The sequence below is a fragment of the Entelurus aequoreus genome, linkage group LG26 (assembly GCF_033978785.1).
Source record: "Entelurus aequoreus isolate RoL-2023_Sb linkage group LG26, RoL_Eaeq_v1.1, whole genome shotgun sequence".
NCBI classification, from domain to species: Eukaryota; Metazoa; Chordata; class Actinopteri; order Syngnathiformes; family Syngnathidae; genus Entelurus; species Entelurus aequoreus.
Window position 1 is genome coordinate 2,490 of NC_084756.1, and position 21,093 is coordinate 23,582.

At 40.4% G+C, this 21,093-nt stretch overlaps 1 protein-coding gene across 1 annotated transcript; it reads right to left on the reverse strand.

Moving 5' to 3' along the window:
- Window positions 1-3,111: 3,111 nt before the first annotated feature.
- LOC133643094 (hydroperoxide isomerase ALOXE3-like) lies at window positions 3,112-19,917 on the reverse strand. The gene is made up of 6 exons (XM_062037501.1): window positions 19,777-19,917; window positions 9,282-9,486; window positions 4,641-4,722; window positions 4,439-4,561; window positions 4,094-4,197; window positions 3,112-3,227 (listed from the first exon to the last, which is right to left on the reverse strand). The coding sequence occupies exons 1-6, from the start codon at window positions 19,915-19,917 to the stop codon at window positions 3,112-3,114; spliced, it is 771 nt and encodes a 256-aa protein (XP_061893485.1).
- Between the last annotated feature and the right edge of the window lie 1,176 nt (window positions 19,918-21,093).

Sequence of the window (21,093 nt, forward strand, 5' to 3'; positions counted from 1 at the left end):
ATTTATATTCAAAGATAATTTATTTGTGTCCATCCATTTTTTTTTACTATGTTTAGTTCTGTGTTTACTGTATTTATGAGCTCATTATAGTCATCACTACTGTAGAATAAATTTGTGTCGTCTGCAAAAAATATAAATTTCAGTATTTTGGATGTATTAAACATATCATTAATATATACATTAAACAGTTTTGGCCCCAACACGGACCCTTGGGGGACACCACAAGCAATGCCAAGAGTATCAGATAAAAATTGACACATTTTAACAAACTGTACCCTCTCTGTTAAAAAACTTTTTAACCAGTCACCAGCCAGCCCCCTAATTCCATATCTTCCCATTTTATCTAGTAGAATTGAATGATTAATGGTATCAAATGCTTTCTTTAGGTCAATAAAAATACCAACTGCATATCTTTTATGCTCCAGTGCATTAGTAATTTCCTCAATAGCTTCAGTTATTGCCATTGAAGTTGTTCTTTTGGACCTAAAGCCATACTGACCGTCATTGATTATATGATGCTTCTCAAGAAAAGATTCAAGTCGAGAGTTAAATAGTTTCTCTAAGATTTTTGAGAACTGAGGCAAAAGAGAGATTGGTCTGTAATTGGTGAAACCGTGTTTGCTGTCACTTTTGAAGAGCGGAGTTGCCTTAGCGATTTCCATTTGACTTGGAAAGCAGCCAGTCTGGAATGATAAATTACATATATAAGTTAATGGTTTTACAATATTCAGGATAACCTTTTGAACCAATATCATGTTGATATCATGGCAGTCAGTGGAGCACTTACTTTTACACTTCCGCACAATGTTTGTCACTTCCTGCTCATTTGTAGCTGAGAGGAAGAATGACGAAGAATTCTGTTCAATAGTTGATTTTGTAACTCCATTGTCTGGGATATCAACAGCCAATTTAGGACCAACATTTACAAAAAAACTATTGAACTTATTCACTACATTACTCATATTATAATCTTCACCGTTTTCATCAATAAAGTAATCAGGATATGTCAACTTGGAATATCCTTGTTTTATTAGACTATTCAAAACATCCCAAGTTCCTTTTATATTATTTTTGTTTTCATATAGTTTTTTTTGATAATATAACCGTTTGCTTGTTCTTATAATATCAGTTAATTTATTTTTGTACTTCTTGTATCGTTGTTCGACTTCTTTTGTTTTTATTTTGATGAAAAGTTTGTAGAGATTGTTTTTATTTTTACAGGCATTAATTATCCCTTTTGTGATCCAAGGGCTATTTTTTTTTTCCTTTTATAAAATATTCTTTTACGGGGCAATGTTTATTATGCAGGGAAGTAAAGATGTCTAAAAAATTACAATAAGCACTGTCCACATTAGGTTCTCTGTATACTGAAGTCCAATCCTGAACTGCTAAACTATTGTTTAGGGCACAGATTGTTTCCTCAGTTGTTATTCGTTTAGAGATTTTTGCCATAGTGTCTTTGGTTTTCTTGAGATGACAGTCATATAAAGTAAAAACAGGTAAATGGTCAGTGATGTCACATATAAATAGGCCACTGGTGACTTGATTTCCCATAATGTTTGTAAAAATGTTGTCAATGATTGTGGCACTATGTGTTGTTATTCTGCTTGGTTTGGTTATGGTTGGCTATAGAGACAAGCTGTACATTGTGTCAATGAAGTCATCAACATGTTTTTGCTTGGTTGAGTTTAACAAATCAATGTTAAAATCACCACAGATAAATATGTTTTTTTGGTTCACAGAGGAAAATAGTTTACCCATCCACTCATTGAAAGTTTCTATGCTTGAACCAGGTGCCCGGTATACACAGCTCATGAAGATATTTGTCTTTTTGTCATTTAGGATTTCCACTGTTAAACATTCAAATAATCCATCGACTGCTATGGTCATGTTTGTTAAAACTTTAAATGTAACAGATTTATGAATGTACAATGCGACCCCTCCTCCTATTTTATTTATTCTGTTTATGTATGTTAATTCATATTCATTCAGACTAAAATCAATACCTTTATCATTGTTGAACTAGGTTTCAGTGATTGTAACAATGGTAAATGGATGACTAAATTATTTCAAGTAATCCTTGATAGCCTCAAAGTTAGTGTACATGCTTCGACTATTGAAATGTATTATAGATAGACTATCTTCTGATTTTACACTGTTTTCATATTGTTCGCGGGTAAAATAATTACAGTTTTTAACAATCGCAGAGAAAAAATTATTATCAGGGTCTATGTCCATATCAGTCTCTGTTGTGGTGTGCTCTTGATACTCACACATGTCCAGTTCTTTTTGTTGATGTTGGAGGATCTTCTGTAACATGTCCATATTAATACTTGGTGTGGTCTGTGTTCTTGGTGTGGGTAGCATTGAGATGATGTAAAAGTCACAAGCTACATTGATACCAAGTACTGCATCAATGTCAATACTTATCAAGATCTTCTATTTTCCTTATCACCAAGATTTTTGCTTCCTCCGGCGTCCCATTTAGTTTGATGAAGATCTTACAGTTCGTTACCCAGGTTTGTTGAATCTTGCTTTGCCTTTTAAGTTGTCGTGCGACCCTTGCGATGTCAGCATTTTTCTTGGTCAAGTGTTCATTGATGAAAACATCTGTTCCTTTGAGTTTGCGTCCTTGCCTTAATAGTGCGATCTTCTTCTTTCTGCTTGCGAATCTCATGATGACAGCGGGTGGTCTCTGGTTCCTCATGGGCAGTGGGTGACAAGCCTCGATGTGCTCCAGGTCCATCTCAATCCCCCTGCTTTGGAGATAGGAGGCCACCTGCTGCTCCACCGACTGTGCCTCCTGCACGCTGGGCTCCCCGCTGTCCGCGGCCACCGCACGCGCCTAATTGCGTGGCTTGATCTTGATCCCGGTGATGACCACATCATTCATGCGGGAGTATTGCTCCAGCTCGTCCACTCGCTGCTCCAGGTCCACAATGCGCCAGTCTTTTTCCACGTTCTGGAGGCGTAGTTGTTTCACCTCCTCCAGCAGGCCCAAAAGCTGCTCCTGGTGCTCCCTCACCGCAGTCACATCGCCGCACAGGGAAAGGAGTGTGAGCCTCATCTCTTCGAACTCCTCCGATGTGGGGCTTTTCCTCGGTGCAGGCATCACGGTCTATCTGCCGACTCATCCAGCAACAGAAGGAAAAATCCACCTCCGTATCTCAGGCCGGTAATGCTAGCCGGCTCCGGTGTGCTAGCTCGCAGCACCGATCGACACAAAGCTACAAAGTGTCACGGCACAGTGACACAGCGAAGCCAAAAAAGCACAAAAAGTACAAAAAAGTACAAAAAGTTGTACTAGCTTTGCACAAGGTAATTGCCAAACTCGACAGCCCCACTTCGAAAACAGCCAGACGCGCGCAAACTCCAAACGTCTTCACGACAGGCGCATGTACGTCTGTGCGAGTGTAACAGGAGCCAATCAACTTTAAGAATAGTGCTGGCGATGCAGTGAGACTGCCCAGCTCAGTAGTCAGCACGCTGACCTGTCACACCAGGGTTCGCGCCCCGCTTGAAGCAGTAGGAAAAATCAACGCAATCAAGAAAGACAGTACACAATCGCTACACAATGCTGAACCGTCTGTGATTGAACACCAATTCCACCGACAAAATCGGGGGCCCCTAAATGGGTGAGGCCCCCGGGCTTCAGCTAATGTGAGCCCGTACATTAATGCGGTTTTGTGTGTAGGACGAGTGCGATCGTGTGACTGTCAGGGTCTGTATCAAGTCCTTATGTTTAATTGGTGAAACAGAGTGATGTGATTGTGCCCGCTGGAAGATGTCTCTCTAACAAGCCAAAATAAAACGTATTGGCAATATGATGAGTTAAATAATTGTAGCGATCGGAATTAAATCCAATGTAACGGAGTAAAAGTAGTGTTTCTTCTGTACAAATATTTGTTCAGAAGAAACACTACTAAGAGTAAAAAAGTATGTGTATTGTTTTTTGCTACGGCTGAGGCCTCAAGCCAGATCATCATTGTAAATGAGAAGCTGTTCACAATTGATCTTTTCTGGCAAAATAAAGGTAAAACGAATAAAATATATATGTCTCTTCCAGACGAAGTTAAACCCAGCCCCCCGATACCTGATAAGGCTGTGTCTTTTTTGTAGAACACTTGATTGATATCGTCGAGATTCTCCCAACTGTCGTGGTTTTCTGGCAGGCCCTTTAGCTTCAGCTCTGCTAACCTGGAAAACACAAACACCTGCTGAATGATGACACGCTAACAACCAATCTGTACAGTGTTTACTTATGTGTGAAGATGCAATTTATCCAAAACGAGACTGAGGACAGAAAGAAGGTCTTGCAGCAAAGTGAAGGACGTGGTGCAGCTAGCATTAGCATGTTTTATTTTGGTCCTTTACTAGTCTTGTAAATCTGCCCCACCCATGAACAACCAGCATAGATATCGTACATTACATATCTTACCCAATGGCTGCCGTGAAGGCAAACTGTGTAGTTTTGGTGAAGGAGAACTGGACCTCATCCGGCAGGGTAAGGGGACCATCTGCCTTAATGCTGTATGGCAGGCCTGGGTGATACATGTCCCAGCTGTTGGGGAGAGGGCATGAAGGTTAATTTAGCCGTCTGTAGTACGTTTATAAATGTAAAAAATAAAATTAATTCTCACCTATAGTCTTTACTCCGCTGGCTCAGCTCCTGCTCCCGTGCGTACTGACCAAGAGGGTTGTTTTCTTCAAAGATCCTCAGAGCTTTCAAAAGAAAAACACATTATTAAAGTGAACCTATTGGAACTTTCCTCTTTTCTGGCTAGTAAACGTTGTTACAATTTTGGATACTTGTGTTAAACAATTTTCCAACGTGTCATATCATCATCATTTTGGCATGAGCTTCCACAGATTTTTGGTTGGGCTGGTCGAGGGTTTCAATCACAATCCAAAGGGAATGCCTCCACTATGCAGGTTTTCTTTATTGTTTTTTTTTTTTACCTTGAAATAATGTAACTGATTTTTTGGCGTTTAAATTTTATGAACTGAATTTTATTACAAACCCCATTTCCATATGAGTTGGGAAATTGTGTTGGATGTAAATATAAACGGAATACAAAGATTTGCAAATCCTTTTCAACCCATATTCAATTGAATGCACTACAGAGACAAGATATTTGATGTTCAAACTTATAAACTTTTTTTTTTTTTTTTTGCAAATAATAATTAACATAGAATTTCATGGCTGCAACACGTGCCAAAGTAGTTGGGAAAGGGCATGTTCACCACTGTGTTACATGGCCGTTCCTTTTAACAACACCCAGTAAACGTTTGGGAACTGAGGAGACACATTTTTTAAGCTTTTCAGGTGGAATTCTTTCCCATTCTTGCTTGATGTACAGCTTAACCCTTGTGTGGTGTTCATATTGTTGTTACTCAGCCAGTGTTTGTGGGTCTGATGGACCCGTTGCATTTTGTGGCTTTTAATGCCTCACAATCAAACACTTTTATGTTAAAATACTGAACAGATGTTTACCTTATCCCAAAAAACATCTGTAATGAAGTGCTTCGAGAGGTTGGTAAAGGAATATATTGTCTCCAGACTTCCCCCCACATTCGACCCATACTAGTTTGCTTATCGCCCTAAGTGCTCCACAGAGGACGCCATGTCCTCTGCACTCCACCTGAGCTTAGAACATCTGGAAGGAAAGGACACACACGTGCGGATGTGGTTTCTGGACTTCAGCTCGGCATTCAACACCATCATCTCGCAGCACTTGGTGAGCAAACTGGCCCCCCTTGGATTCAGTACCCCCCTATGCAACTGGCTGCTTGACTTCCTCACAGACAGACCCCAATCTGTGAGAGTGGGCAACAACACCTCCAGTGCCATCTCCCTGAGCACCGGCTCCCCCCAGGGCTGCGTCCTGAGTCCGCTGCTGTTCACGCTGATGACCCATGACTGCTGCGCCAGGTCCACTACCAACCACATTGTGAAGTATGCGGACGACACAACAGTAGTGGGCCTCATCCGTGACAACAACGACATGGACTACAGGGAGGAGGTGAAACATCTGGTTGACTGGTGCAGAACCAACAACATGGTCCTGAACATCGACAAGACCAAGGAGATCATCGTCGACTTCAGGAAGCACCACATTCTACAGAGGCACTATAGAGAGCCTACTGACCAACAGCATCTCTGTCTGGACTGGAGCCTGCAGTGCCTCAGACTGGAAGTCTCGGCAGAGAGTGGTGAGGACGGTGGAAAAGATCACCAGCACTCCTCTTCCTCCTATCCAGGAGTTTGCAAAAAGCCGCTGACTGACCAGGGCTCAGAAAATCTGCAGAGACTCCTCCCAACCCCACCAAGGACTGTTTTCACTGCTGGACTCTAGAAAGAGGTTCCGCAGCCTCCGTAGCAGAACCTTTAGGTTCTGCAACAGCTTCTTCCCTCAGGCCGTAAGACTCTTGAACGCATCATAATAATCCCCTCAATTCCCCCCAAAAATGGATTAACTCACTGGAATATAAAGACAATATAACATACATCCATAAACCTGGATGCATATGCAAAAGTGCAATATATTTATCTGTACAGTAATCTATTTATTTATATCTGCACCTTATTGCTTTTTCATCCTGCACTACCATGAGCTAATGCAACACAATTGCGTTCTTATCTGTACTGCAAAGTTCAAATTTGAATGACAATAAAAAGTAAGTGTAAGTCTAAGTCTAAGACCCACAAACGCTGGCTGAGTAACAGCAATATGAACGTTGCATGGAAATTTCTCTGCCAGTTTCTGCATCCCACAGGGATTCTTATTTTGTGTTTCTGCACCTGCGGTTCCCACACAAGATTGCAACATCGTTTGTCAACACTGCCTGCGCTCATTTTCTCGCACTTCTGACCGTCTGATGTTCTGTGTACCTACACTCTGTCCTCCTCCTGTCTAGGCCTGCTGTGTGTGTGTGTGTGTGTGTGTGTGTGTGTGTGTGTGTGTGTGTGTGTGTGTGTGTGTGTGTGTGAGTGTGTGTTTGTGGGTGCGTGCGTGTGGTACACAGAACATCAATTTCCACACTTCTATTAGCCCCGGGTCCAGTGGACCCGAACATCTTATATGTAATAGAAATGTATAGAGGGGATGTATGGTGTGTGTTCATTAAATATGTATTCTGATATATGTTCTTCACAGAAAATGAGCCAAAGCCAGTGAGCCTCAGTTTAAAAATTAAATAATTGTATCATTTTTCTTTTAATAAAAATCGAAAACGGGTCCCACACACCCGAACACCACACAAGGGTTAAGTTGTTCAACAGTCTGGGTGTCTCCGTTGTGGTATTTTAGGCTTCATAATGCGCCACACATTTTCAATGGGAGACAGGTCTGGACTACAGGCAGGCCAGTCTAGTACCCGCACTCTTTTACTATGAAGCCACGTTGATGTAACACGTGGCTTGGCATTGTCTTGCTGAAATAAGCAGGGGCGTCCATGGTAACGTTGCTTGAATGGCAACATATGTTGCTCCAAAACCTGTATGTACCTTTTCAGCATTAATGGCTTTTCAACTTTGCGCCTATAACAATCCGGATGGTTCTTTTCCTCTTTGGTCCGGAGGACACGACGTCCACAGTTTCAAAAAATAATTTGAAATGTGGACTCGTCAGACCGCAGAACACTTTTCCACTTTGTATCAGTCCATCTTAGATGAGCTCAGGCCCAGCGAAGCAGACGGCGTTTCTGGGTGTTGTTGATAAACGGTTTTCACCTTGCATAGGAGAGTTTTAACTTGCACTTACAGATGTAGCGACCAACTGTAGTTACTGACAGTGGGTTTCTGAAGTCTTCCTGAGCCCATGTGGTGATATCCTTTACACACTTATGTCGCTTGTTGATGCAGTACAGCCTGAGGGATCGAAGGTCACGGGCTTAGCTGCTTACGTGCAGTGATTTCTCCAGATTCTCTGAACCCTTTGATGATATTACGGACCGTAGATGGTGAAATACCTAAATTCTTTGCAATACTGTTCAACAATTTGCTCACGCATTTGTTGACAAAGTGGTGACCCTCGCCCCATCCTTGTTTGTGAATGACTGAGCATTTCATGGAAGCTGCTTTTATACCCAATCATGGCACCCACCTGTTCCCAATTTGCCTGTTCACCTGTGGGATGTTCCAAATAAGTGTTTGATGAGCATTCCTCAACTTTATCAGTATTTATTGCCACCTTTCCCAACTTCTTTGTCACGTGTTGCTGGCATCAAATTCTAAAGTTAATGATTATTTGCAACAAAAAAAATGTTTATCAGTTTGAACATCAAATATGTTGTCTTTGTAGCATATTCAACTGAATATGGGTTGAAAATGATTTGCAAATCATTGTATTCCGTTTATATTTACATCTAACACAATTTCCCAACTCATATGGAAACGGGGTTTGTATAATGGTGTACACATTTAGACTCTTAGTAGTTAGTGGAGGAGTTCAAGTACCTTGGAGTCTTGTTCACGAGTGATGGAAGAGTGGATCGTAAGATCGACAGGCGGATCGGTGCGGCGTCTTCAGTAATGCAAACGCTGTATCGATACGTTGTGAAGAAGGAACTGAGCCGGAAGGCAAAGCTCTCAATTTAACGGTCGAGCTACGTTCCCATCCTCAGCTATGGTCATGAGCTTTGGGTTATGACCGAAAGGACAAGATCACGGGTACAAGCGGCCGAAATCAGTTTCCTCCGCCGGGTGGCGGGGCTCTCTCTGAAACTAGGTCATCCGGGAGGAGCTCAGAGGAAAGCCGCTGCTCCTCCACATCGAGAGGAGCCAGATGAGGTGGTTTGGGAGGTGTTTAGGGCACGTCCGACCGGTAGGAGGCCACGGGGAAGACCCAGGACATGTTGGGAAGACTATGTCTCCCGGTGGCCTGGGAACGCCTCGGGATCCCCCGGGAGGAGCTGGACGAAGTGGCTGGGGAGAGGGAAGTCTGGGCTTCCCTGCTCAGGCTGCTGCCCCCGCGACCCGGCCTCGGATAAGCGGAAGAAGATGGATGGATGGGCTATTAGTTAGAGATTATTCACATTTGGAGGGTAGAGGGAATGTACTAGCTCAGTTTGCAACCGCTGTAAAAAAAAACAAGAATAAGACATAGTCTATGATGCGTGCATGGACCGACCGTGTCTTCCGGTTCAATCGTGTGGCGACAGGGTACCGCAGCCAAACTAGGGAATCTTCGACTATATGAAGGTATCAGTCTTGCATTGACATTAATATACAAGACCAAAAATAATGGAAGGATGTTAGACAAGCACACAAAGCAACGCACCTTTTCCCTCTCTGTAGCGGTGAGTCTCAGTGTCACTGATCCAGCAGTAGACGGGGAAAGTGTAAACGTCGCCCTCGGGTGATTTGATTTCCACCTTGTCAGGGAACCAAGCGTCACTAAGGACCATGAAATTTTTTTGTTTTTCCAGTTCTATCAGAAGTAGCTGTCCTAGAGAGTTTTCGCAGGTCACAGTATAAGTAGACACCTAAAAGGCAAACAAAATGACAGGAGACGGCAATAAGAACAGATGCACTCAAATGCATCATGAAATTATAGGAAACTGAGTTCTGTCTGATGTGGTGTTGAAATATTGCAATGTGTATTATAATGTAGAACATATACATTTTACATTGCACTGTGAGCAAGGTTTTTGTTAACAGGAGGAACAGTACTGTCATTTTTGGTCAAGGCAAAACTCTTTATTTGGATCAGCATCAAAAGTGCATTGCATCATACAATACAATGAGGGGTGTGTCTGGTGAAATAAGGTTACCTTACCTCATTCACCAGACCCTCTTAGAACGAACCATAATAACAAACACATAATTTACTGTAACATATGTCTGAGAGTGTGCTGTGTACCGTGTGCACTGTATGCCAGGTTTGCGTTGACAGGAGCGACTTTAGACTATTGTCATATTTTAATCAAGGCAAAATGACTTATTTGGGTCAGTGCATTGCATCATACTGTTGGGTGTGTCTGAATAAATTATGTTATTTTACCTCACCAGACATCAGTGATGGGCAATAATAAGCTACATGGAGCTAAGCTTTGTAGCTTACCTACCTTTTCCAGTAGCTTGGTGGTAGCTTAGCTACTTTTTTAACGAGTAGTTCAGTGGAGTTTTACAAGGCTATATATATATATATATATTTGTTAATATTACTTCTTTAGTTTTTTACTTTTGCGATCGGATATTTAGAAGCTTTTTGTTTTTTGATGTTTATTTTATTGCCTGCAGTGTGTGAGTGTATGTTTCTGTGTGTGTGGATGAGAGATTGTTTATGTGTTTGCTTGAATGGTCCAGTTGTTGTGTGCATGTTTGTATTGTGTGTCTGTGGCCCACAGTCCTTGACCAGATGCCCTCTTCTCTTGTTCATGTTTCATGAACAGAGGAATGATTTATCTGACCATGATCACACACCCTCTTCTTCTTTTCATGTTTCTGAAATAACTCTATATGCATAGTTCTGATAGTGAATTTTCCTCTGAAATAGAGGAGAATGAAGACTTGATAAACTCTCACAATTTGGAATCGATCAGTTTCTCAGACCACATCAACTACAAATCACAAAGATTTATGAGCGAAATGGAACCAAATAGAAATGCTCCTCAAAATACCAAAAATGATTGTTTATATTATACTGACGTCACATTTGATAAAACATTTATGCAAGATAATAACATATCTCTAGAGTCTATACTCTCATTTTAATCATATCCAGGACTATTTGAATCAATTCAAATCTCCATTTAATATTATAGGTGTTTCAGAGACATGGATGAATGAGAATACAAGTAATGAGTTTGAATTAAATGGGTATGAAATGTTTTGCACAACCTTAAAATTGGAGAGGAGGAGGTGTGGCTCTGTATGTGGACAAAAATATCAGCTGTAGTATTGTCAATGATATGTGTTTAGCTGTTGACGAACTCTTCGAATGCGTCACTGTGGAATGATCATTTTCAAATAGGAAACACATTATTGTAAGCTGCGTTTATAGGACACCAGGATCCGACTTGAAAATATTTAATGAATGGAAGGAAAAATTATTTAAGAGAAACAAAAAATATATAGTATGTGGTGACTTTAATATCAACCTTTTGAATCCTAATAAACACAAACACACAGCAGAATTTATTGACACCATGTTCTCCATGGGCTTATTCCCACTGATCACACAACCCACGAGAATCACAACACACAGCACCACACTTATTGACAACATATTTTGTAACATTGTAGATCAGACTGTAACTGGAGGCTTGTTAGTCTACAATATTAACTGCAAAACATCCAAACCTGTAAATAGTGACTAATATCGAAGAGCCACAACAGAACGATCATTAACAGCACTTAAAAATGATTTAGCGAAACAAAACTGGGATTCTGTTTTTCAAACGTCAGATATAAATGCACCTTATAATTTATTTCAAGACATTTTTTTCTCACTTTATGATACACACTGCCCCATCAAAAAATGCACTATAACTAACTCCACAAAAGCTCCATGGATACCCAAAGGGCTTGCGAACGCTTGCAAAAAGAAAAATTATTTATATAGGACTTTTTTTAGGCATCAAACCATAGAAACAGAACAAAAGTACAAAACATATAAAAATAAATTAACCAGCATATTAAGAGCAAGCAGAAAAGAATACACCACCAAACTATTAATCCAAAAGAAAAATGATATAAAGGGAATTTGGAAGGTATTAAATACAATTATTGGGCATGGTTCAAACAGTCCTTGTTATCCGGAGTTTTTTGTTGAGAACAACCAAATCATAAGTGACAAGAAGATGATTGCTGACGGCTTCAATATGTTTTTTGTTAATATTGGGTCTGAGCTGGCAAAAAAAATCCCAATTAATGATGAACAGCCCATGGAATTTATTGAAAAAAATCCTTATTCGATGTTCCTTACTCCGACTGTCGAAAAGGAAGTATTACAGATTATTCAGAAAAGCAAGAACAAAACATCACGTGACATTTATGACCTCGACATGAGGACGGTCCGGAACGTAGCGGAAGAAATCATCAAACCATTCACACACATCTGCAATTTATCTTTTCAACTTGGACAATTTCCTTCACAAATGAAACTCTCAAAAGTCATCCCCATCTTCAAATCTGGAGACAAACACCACTTCACAAATTACCGTCCCGTCTCCCTTCTGCCACAGTTGTCAAAAATATTGGAAAAATTATTTGATAATAGACTTCTTGGCTTCATTGAAAAGCACACATTATTATCTGATTGTCAATATGGGTTCCGACAAAATAGGTCAACTTCATTAGCTTTAAGTGATTTAATAGAGAACATTACTAATGGTATCGAGAAGAACAAATTTGTTATAGGAATTTTTATTGACCAGCAAAAGGCTTTCGATACCATTGACAGCCTGATTTTGGTAAATAAACTGGAAAACTATGGCATAAGGGAGTGGCAGGGAAATGGCTGAAGAGCTACTTGAATGAGACAGCAGATTGTTCAGATCGACCAACATCAATCTACACTCATGAACATAACCTGTGGAGTCCCCCAGGGGTTGATACTGGGACCCACACTATTTATAATGTATATAAACGAAATATGTAAAGTATCAACACTGCTGAAGTTCATCCTCTTTGCTGACGATACAACCATTACATGTGCAGGTGATGACATGAAGCAACTTCTGGCCTCTGTAACCGAGGAGATGATAAAGTTAAAAACTTGGTTTAATACCAACTAATTGTCTCTGAATTTAAAGAAGACCAAAATCATGCTCTTTAGAAATCGCAAAAGTAATATACCCATCAGGATTGTTATTGATGATACACCAATAGAATATGTTCAACAAAATTCATTCTTAGGAGTGGTAATAGAGGAAAATACCTCATGGAAGCCTCATATAAATTACCTGAGGACAAAAGTTGCTAAATGTGTTGGAATGATGAGGAGATCATGTCATTTATTTAACACCAATGCTCTGCTGTTATTGTATCATTCATTTATTATGTCGTATTTAAACTATTGTGTTGAAGTCTGGGGAAATTGTTATAAATCCCATCTACAGCCTTTAGTCACTCTTAGGGATGATGTCTGAAACCGGTTCTCCCGGTTGTTCGATAAGAAAAGAACCGTTCGATAAGAAAAGAACCGATTCCATGGACTCGAATCCCTTTTTGAGAACCGGTTCCCGTTATTCAGGCCACTATAGTAAAGAAAAAGAGTTGGTTCTTTTTTCAAATCCGAATCCCGTCCCACAAGAAATGCCCTGTGGGACATCACAGGAAATGACGTAGCTCAGTCATTAGACTGAGCTACGTCATTTCCTGTGACGTAGCTCAGGTAGCTCAGTCATTAGACTGAGCTACATCATTTCCTGTGATGTCACACAAGCAGCAAAAATAATGGACCGGAAAAAACGCCTCAAGGCATGGCTATTCACCTATAGTGATCACAGAGACAGGTCGTTTTTGTGTTACTGTATATATTTGTTTTTCTGAAAAATCCCACTTAATATACTTTGGGTAACAACGGTCAATATTTATTTATTTTATTTTTTTGGGGGGGTAACAGTCAATATTTATTTTTTTATTTTTATTTATTTTTTTCTTATAAAATAAAAGTGAGCTTTTGTTAAACCAAATATTGTGTTTTTTTCCATATACAACAACCTATCTGGATTCGATAAGAGAATCGATAAGGAATCGGTTCGATAAGAGGATTCGATAATGGGCTCGAACTCAATAATTTCTTATCAAACATCATCCCTAGTCACTCTGCAGAAAAAGGCCGTTAGGATTGTGTCCAATGTTCACTACAGATATCATTCAAATCCACTATTCATGGAGTTAAAGCAACTTAAACTGCACGATGTGATCAACTTTAAAACTGCTCAAATTATGTTTAGGGCATCCCAAAACTCTCTACCATCCAATATACGGAACCTATTCCAGGATAGAGATGCTCACCAAAGTTACAGTCTAAGACGAATCAAAAAATTATCCATCCATCCATCCATTTTCTACCGCTTGTCCCTTTTAGGGTCGCGGGGGGTCGCTGGAGCCTATCTCAGCTACAATCGGGCGGAAGGCGGGGTACACCCTGGACAAGTCGCCACCTCATCACAGGGCCAACACAGATAGACAGACAACATTCACACTCACATTCACACTCTAGGGCCAATTTAGTGTTGCCAATCAACCTATCCCCAGGTGCATGTCTTTGGAGGTGGGAGGAAGCCGGAGTACCCGGAGGGAACCCACACAGTCACGAGGAGAACATGCAAACTCCACACAGAAAGATCCAGAGCCCGGGATTGAACTCAGGACTACTCAGGACCTTCGTATTGTGAGGCAGATGCACTAACCCCTCTTCCACCGTGCTGCCCACAACACAACAACAAATTATATTTGCCTGAATTAGGAACAACTTTAAAATCAATGTGCATTTCAGTGCGTGGAGTCAGTCTGTGGAACAACTTAGGGTACGAGTTAAAAACCTTTTTTCACATGATTCAATTTAAAACACTGTTTAAAAAAGAAGTACTGAAGAAGTACGAGGAGGAAAGAGAGTGATGCCCTCAGCACACAGCGATGGGAGAGAGGTGTATGGTCAGGGAGTGTTTGGGCCTGTGTGTGCATGTATGTGTGTGTGTGTGTGTGTGTTTTGTCTCGTCTTGTCTTGTCTCATAGTAACAGTGGTACTATTGTATTGTTAGTGTACAGGAGCTTTTCTTGTTTTTGTTTGTATAGTATTGTTCTTGTATTATATTGTTCATGTTAAATGTGGAATGAGTGAGAGGGGTTGGGATATTATAAGCATCTGCTTCATCCAACCCCTTTTCAAGCCTTGCATAAATGTCTCTGCCAAAATGTAAAAAACAAATTTTTTTAAAATGTGTGTTTTTGTACTGTGCAGGTTTGAAATAAATACTTCAATTCAATTCAAAATTTACTCTGTAAACTAAAATCATAACTGCTGTCTTCATCTAAGACGTCCAATACAAATTTAGGAACACACATTTGTCAGGCTTGTCACTGACAGTTTGGTTATGTTTAGTTTTTTCCTCTGTGTGTTTTATTTCCTGTCAGCGCTCTTATTTTTTGTTCAGTTTCCTGCTTGTCTCCCTGAGTGCTGTTTCCCCTCAGCTGCGAATGATTACCTTTACCAACTGTTCCCAAACATCACACAAGTCATTGTTTTGTTTGTCGAGATATAAATAGATGCTATTTTTTACAATAGGTAGAGAAAATAAATAACATTATAGGGGTGGGCCAAAGAAAAGGCAAACTAAATACATACATACGTGGGGTGTGGGGACCCTTAAAGATAGTTGTAGGGTGTGCCCAGCTAAATGACAGATAGTTAATAGTAATGAACACTTATTGGGTCCATTTGTACACTCTTAGTTTCATTAACATTGATATTATACATGTGGGTCCATAGATATACATGCTGTTAAATGTAGCTTTGATGTAGCAAGCTTCTTTTGCCGTGTAGCTTGCTACAATTCTCCGGGGATAGCCTCCCCTGTAGCTTAGCTACATTCAATCGGGAGTAACTTGTAGCTTAGCTTACTACATTTTCCAAGTTGTTTGCCCATCACTGCCAGACGTTTCTTGTAGCATTAGTACATGTCTGAGAGTGTCAACATAAACTAAACATATACTGTAGTCCTAAATACAAATCATTTATTAGTTTACATGAAAACAGTTTATGAACATATTCTTGTCTCACACATGCAGGATAACACAACAATTAGATGAGGGCAGAGCGGCTTTAGCATAGAAATTATCAATACCAGGGTATTATCGATATCATTTGTTGGTAGTATCGGCAAATATTGTTTTATCTATATATTTATTTATATATTACTAAATTGTTCACAAATAAATGTGTTTTTACAGCTGTATATTTTTGGAGCCCAACATTTGTTTTATTTTTCTTGTATTTTATGTATGTATTATAGTAATGTTAATCCGGGTAAAATAATAACCACAGACTTCACTGATCTTAAAGGCCTACTGAAATGAAATTGTTTTATTTAAACGGGGACAGCAGATCCATTCTATGTGTCATACTTGATCATTTCGCAATATTGCCATATTTTTGCTGAAAGGATTTAGTAGAGAACAACAACGATAAAGTTCGCAACTTTTGGTCGCTGATGAAAAAAAGCCTTGCCTGTACCGGAAGTAGTGTGACGTCACAGGAGGAAGGGCTGCTCACATTTTCCCATAGTTTACAATGCAGCGAGAGAGATTCGGACTGAGAAAGCGACGATTACCCCATTAATTTGAGCGAGGATGAAAGATTTGTGGATAAGGAACGTGAGAGTGAAGGATTAGCGTGCAGTGCAGGATGTATCTTTTTTCGCTCTGACCGTAACTTAGGTACAAGGGCTCATTGGATTACACACTTTCTCCTTTTTCTATTGTGGATCACGGATTTGTATTTTAAACCACCTCGGATACTATATCCTCTTGAAAATGAGAGTCGAGAATCCGAAATGGACATTCACAGTGACTTTTATCTCCACGACAATACATCGGCAAAACACTTTAGCTACGGAGCTAACGTGATAGCATCGGGCTCAAATGCAGATAGAAACAAAATAAATAAACCCCTGACTGGAAGGATGGACAGAAGATCAACAATACTATTAAACCATGGACCTGTAACTAATCGGTTAATGCTTTCCAGCCTGTTGAAGCTTAACAATGCTATTGCTAACGACGCCATTGAAGCTAACTTAGCAACGGGACCTCACAGAGCTATGCTAAAAACATTAGCTCTCCACCTACGCCAGCCAGCCCTCATCTGCTCATCAACACCCGTGCTCACCTGCGTTCCAGCGATCGACGGAGCGACGAAGAACTTCACCCGATCATAGATGCGGTCGGCGGCCCGGAGACGAAGTAAGTCAACGTGAGGTCGCCGGCTAGCGCGTCTGCTATCCATCTCAAAGTCCTCCTGGTTGTGTTGCTGTAGTCCGCCGCTAATACACCGATCACACCTACAGCTTTCTTCTTTGCAGTCTCAATTGATCATTAAACAAATTGCAAAAGATTCACCAACACAGATGTCCAGAATACTGTGGAATTTTGGGATGAAAACAGAGCTTTTTTGTATTGGATCCAATGGGGTCCGAATACTTCCGTTTTCTCCGTGACGTCATGCGCATACGTCATCATATCTAGACGTTTTCCACCGGAAGTGTGGCTGGAAATTTAAAATTGCACTTTATAAGTTAACCCGGCCGTATTGGCATGTGTTGCAATGTTAAGATTTCATCATTGATATATAAACTATCAGACTGCGTGGTCGGTAGTAGTGGGTTTCAGTAGGCCTTTAAAAATACTCCCTGTCTACTTACAAAGACATAAATATGTTTGTTGTTGTTGCAAAACCAAACAAAGACAAAATGTAGTTATTATACCCTTTAGATCAGACCTGGGCATTCAGCGGCCAATCATAAATTACAAAATAAATTTTAAAAAGTATCTATGTCAAGTGTGCAATACAACGGTGCTGCTTTTGTTTTGAAAAGCGCTATTTGTATTACTTCCGTGTGGACGTATGCTTGTGCGCGATTGTGAGTGACTGTGAACAGCGGCAATGACAAATTACAAAATATATTTAAAAAAACATCTATGTCGTGCGTGCAATACAACTGGGCTGCTTTTATTTTGAAAAGTGTTATTTATGGGCGTATGTCCGTGTGTAACCTGTGAGTGAAGGTGCACAGCGACAAGTGATGCCCGGTTATCCCGAGACGCTAAAAAGAGAAAAGTTGATGACGAATGCCATGTTTTTAACAAGACATGGACTGCCAAGTATTTCTTTACAGAAATTAAAGGTAAAGCTTAATTTGTGGTACACAGGTTGCTGTGTTTAAAGAACATAATTTGAATCGCTACTACACGACGAAGCACGAGGAAAAATACCGGAATCTGTCTGATGAAGCACGCGCAAGGTAGGCTGATGCGTTGATGGTAAAACTGCAAACCCAACTAGGACTTTTTGCCAAATTTCACACCCCCAGAGATGCAGCCATCAGGACAAGTTTCGTCATTTCTCACAAAATCGCCAGAAAAAGTAAGGCGTTTTCTGACGGAGAGTTTATTAAGGAGTGCTTATTGGACTCTGTTGCGCTGATATTCCCGGAGAAGAGGGGCACATTTGAGAAGGTGTCACTCTCCCGACGCACTGTAACGAGGCGGGTTGAGACCATCGCTTGACACTTGGAGCTTCAGCTGAAGAACAGAACGGCTGACTTTGACTGTTTTTCGCTGGCTTTGGATGAGAGCTGCGATGTACGTAACACCGCCCAGCTGCTCATCTTCTTACGTGGGATAACTGCAGACTTTCAAATCACGGAGGAGCTGGCAGCCATGCAGTCAATTAAAGAGACAACCACAGGTAATGACTTGTTCACAGAGGTAAATGCGTGTTTGGACATGTTAGGACTGAAATGGGACAAGCTGGCAGGTGTGACAACAGATGGTTGTCCAAATCTGACGGGGAAAAATTTTGGACTTTTAAAGAGGATGCAGGATAAAGTGACAGAAATTGACATTTTTGCATTGTATTATACATCAGGAAGTGTTGTGTAAGACAGTGTTAAAAATAAAACCATCAAAAGCAATCTGCTTTTGTATAAAGTTAAGTTAGGTTAAATGAAATTATTATTATTATTATTATTTATCTTACAGTATATCAAAAATAATTTGAGCAAAATTTAATTGAAATATTGTCGGTGTGGCCCTCCAGCAGTGCTCAGGTTGCTCATGCGGCCCCCGGTAAAAATTAATTGCCACCCCTGCTTTAGATGCTTCTTATCCCAAAAGAGAAGTTTACCAAAATGCTGACAAGACAAAAGCTTGTGTGATATTATTTGAATAGAACGTCAGATACAACACTAACATTCAATATCTTTGTGCATTTTTGGTACGTTTTGATTTGGTGTCATTTGATTTAGATTTTTCTAACTATTTATATTAAACTGCAATACTTGAAATGTAATGTGGCTTACAATAATTTACAGTGCATCCAGAAAGTATTCATAAGAAAGTATTCACTTTTTCCTGATGAGACAAAGCTTGATTTATTTGGTGTGAATGCCAGGCCTCATGTTTGTAGGAAACCAGGCCAATACCACCCCTACAGTAAAGCGTGGTAGTGGCAGCATCATGCTATGGGGATTGTTTTTCAGCGGCCACAACTGGGAGACTTGTAGAGATATAAGCAAAAAATATACAATAATTGTACAGAGACATACTGCATGAAAACCCACACTTCACATCCAACCTGATGGAGCTTCAGAGGTGCTGCAAAGAGGAATGGGCGAAACTGCCCAGAGATAGGTGTGCCAAGCATGTGGCTCATATTCAAAAAGACTTAAGGTAGTAATTGCCACCAAAGGTGCATCAACAAAGTATTGCGCAAATTGCTGTGAATACTTATGTGCATGTGAGTTTTAATTTATTTAAATTTTAAAAAATTTAAAAAGTTTTCATGTTGTCATTATGGGGTATTGTCTGTGGAATTTTAAGGACAAACATGAATTTATTCCATTTTGGAATAAGGCTTTTATGTCACATAACAAAATTTGAAAAAGTGAAGTGCTGTGAATACTTACCGAATGCACTGCAAGCTGGTATAGGAAACTTACGATGCATGTTTTTGATCATTTAATTTAATGTAGTTGTTAGATAAGTGAGCAAAGAGCACTGAAGCGAAAAGTTATTAATAGTTGCAAGCTGTTTTTCAGACTTACTGATCCCCTGAAGATAATCAAAGACATCAGCCACGTTCGGTCACTCTCGCCTTCGGTGCCCACCAGCTTAATGTGGATGTAGTTCAACGTGGTGGCATGAACGCGGTCGCCAGTGTAGACGGTCACCTCGTAGACCACCATTGTTACTCCGGAATGATGATAATGATGATTGGTCTTTTTTTCAACTAGACACAAACAGGTCTAACTGCCACTTTTTATACTACATGCAAGCTAGTGGGAGGGTTCTTGGAGCAGGTTTTTATAAAGAATGTCAGACATGTAAGAGCAACGACATCAGCGCAGTTGCACCCAGGGTTGTACGGTATACCAGTATTAGTATAGTATCGCGATACTAATTAATTATATTCAGTACTATACCGCCTCTGAAAAGTACATCTCAGAACAAGCTAGTCAGATTACTTCTAGACCTTCACCCCAGATCCCACCTCACTCCTACCCACTTCTCCAAAGTGGGCTGGCTCAAGGTGGAGGACAGGGTTAAACAACTTGCACTGAGCCTAGTCTATAAAATCCACTACACCTCCCTGATACCGAAGTACATGTCAAACTACTTCCTTAACGTAAATGACCGCCATAACCACAACACCAGGGGGAGCTCCACTAACCACGTTAAACCCAGATTCCGAACTAACAAAGGTCTTAACTCATTCTCTTTCTATGCCACATCAATGTGGAATGCGCTCCCAACAGGTATAAAAGAAAGGGCATCTCTATCCTCCTTCAAAACCGCAATAAAAGTTCACCTCCAGGCAGCTACAACCCTTAACTAACACCCTCCCCGGATTGCTAATAATCAAATGCTAATAATCAAATGTAAACAATCAAATGCAGATACTTTTTCTTATGCCTTCTGATCTCTCTCTCTCTCTCTCTCTCTCTCTCTCTCTCTCTCTCTCTCTCTCTCTCTCTCTCTCTCTCTCTCTCTCTATGTCCACTACTTGCTGTCCGAGGACGGAAATGTGACCCGGCAAATATAAACAAAACAAAACACTGGCGGAAAGCAATAATCGAGACAATAAAAAAACAAGCAAGCCGGGCGGTAGGTAAAAAAAAAGAAAAAAAGTCCTTTCTGAATTTAATGCTTAAAAAGACACAAAAAGTGTGTTAACGCCAACACTGCTTGACAGTATAACAAAATAAGTCACACTTATATTCTGTAACTGTGTGGAATGCTAAAACACCCTCTGCTGCATTTACAATGTCTTCTCCTTTTCCAGGTCGCACAAAGTACTCCGTCAATTTAGTAGACGAGCTCTCGCCCTGCACAGCTGTTTTGTGCTTTGTAGTGTCGATATG

Coding starts and splice junctions, on each gene's coding strand:
- LOC133643094 (XM_062037501.1), bottom strand. CDS start 19,917: ATGGTGGTCTACGAGGTGACCGTCTACACTGGCGACCGCGTTCATGCC. Junction 4,198..4,438: donor GCCTTCACGGCAGCCATTGG/GTAAGATATGTA, acceptor TGTGTTTTCCAG/GTTAGCAGAGCTGAAGCTAA. Junction 3,228..4,093: donor AAAAGACACAGCCTTATCAG/GTATCGGGGGGC, acceptor GACACTTTGTAG/CTTTGTGTCGATCGGTGCTG.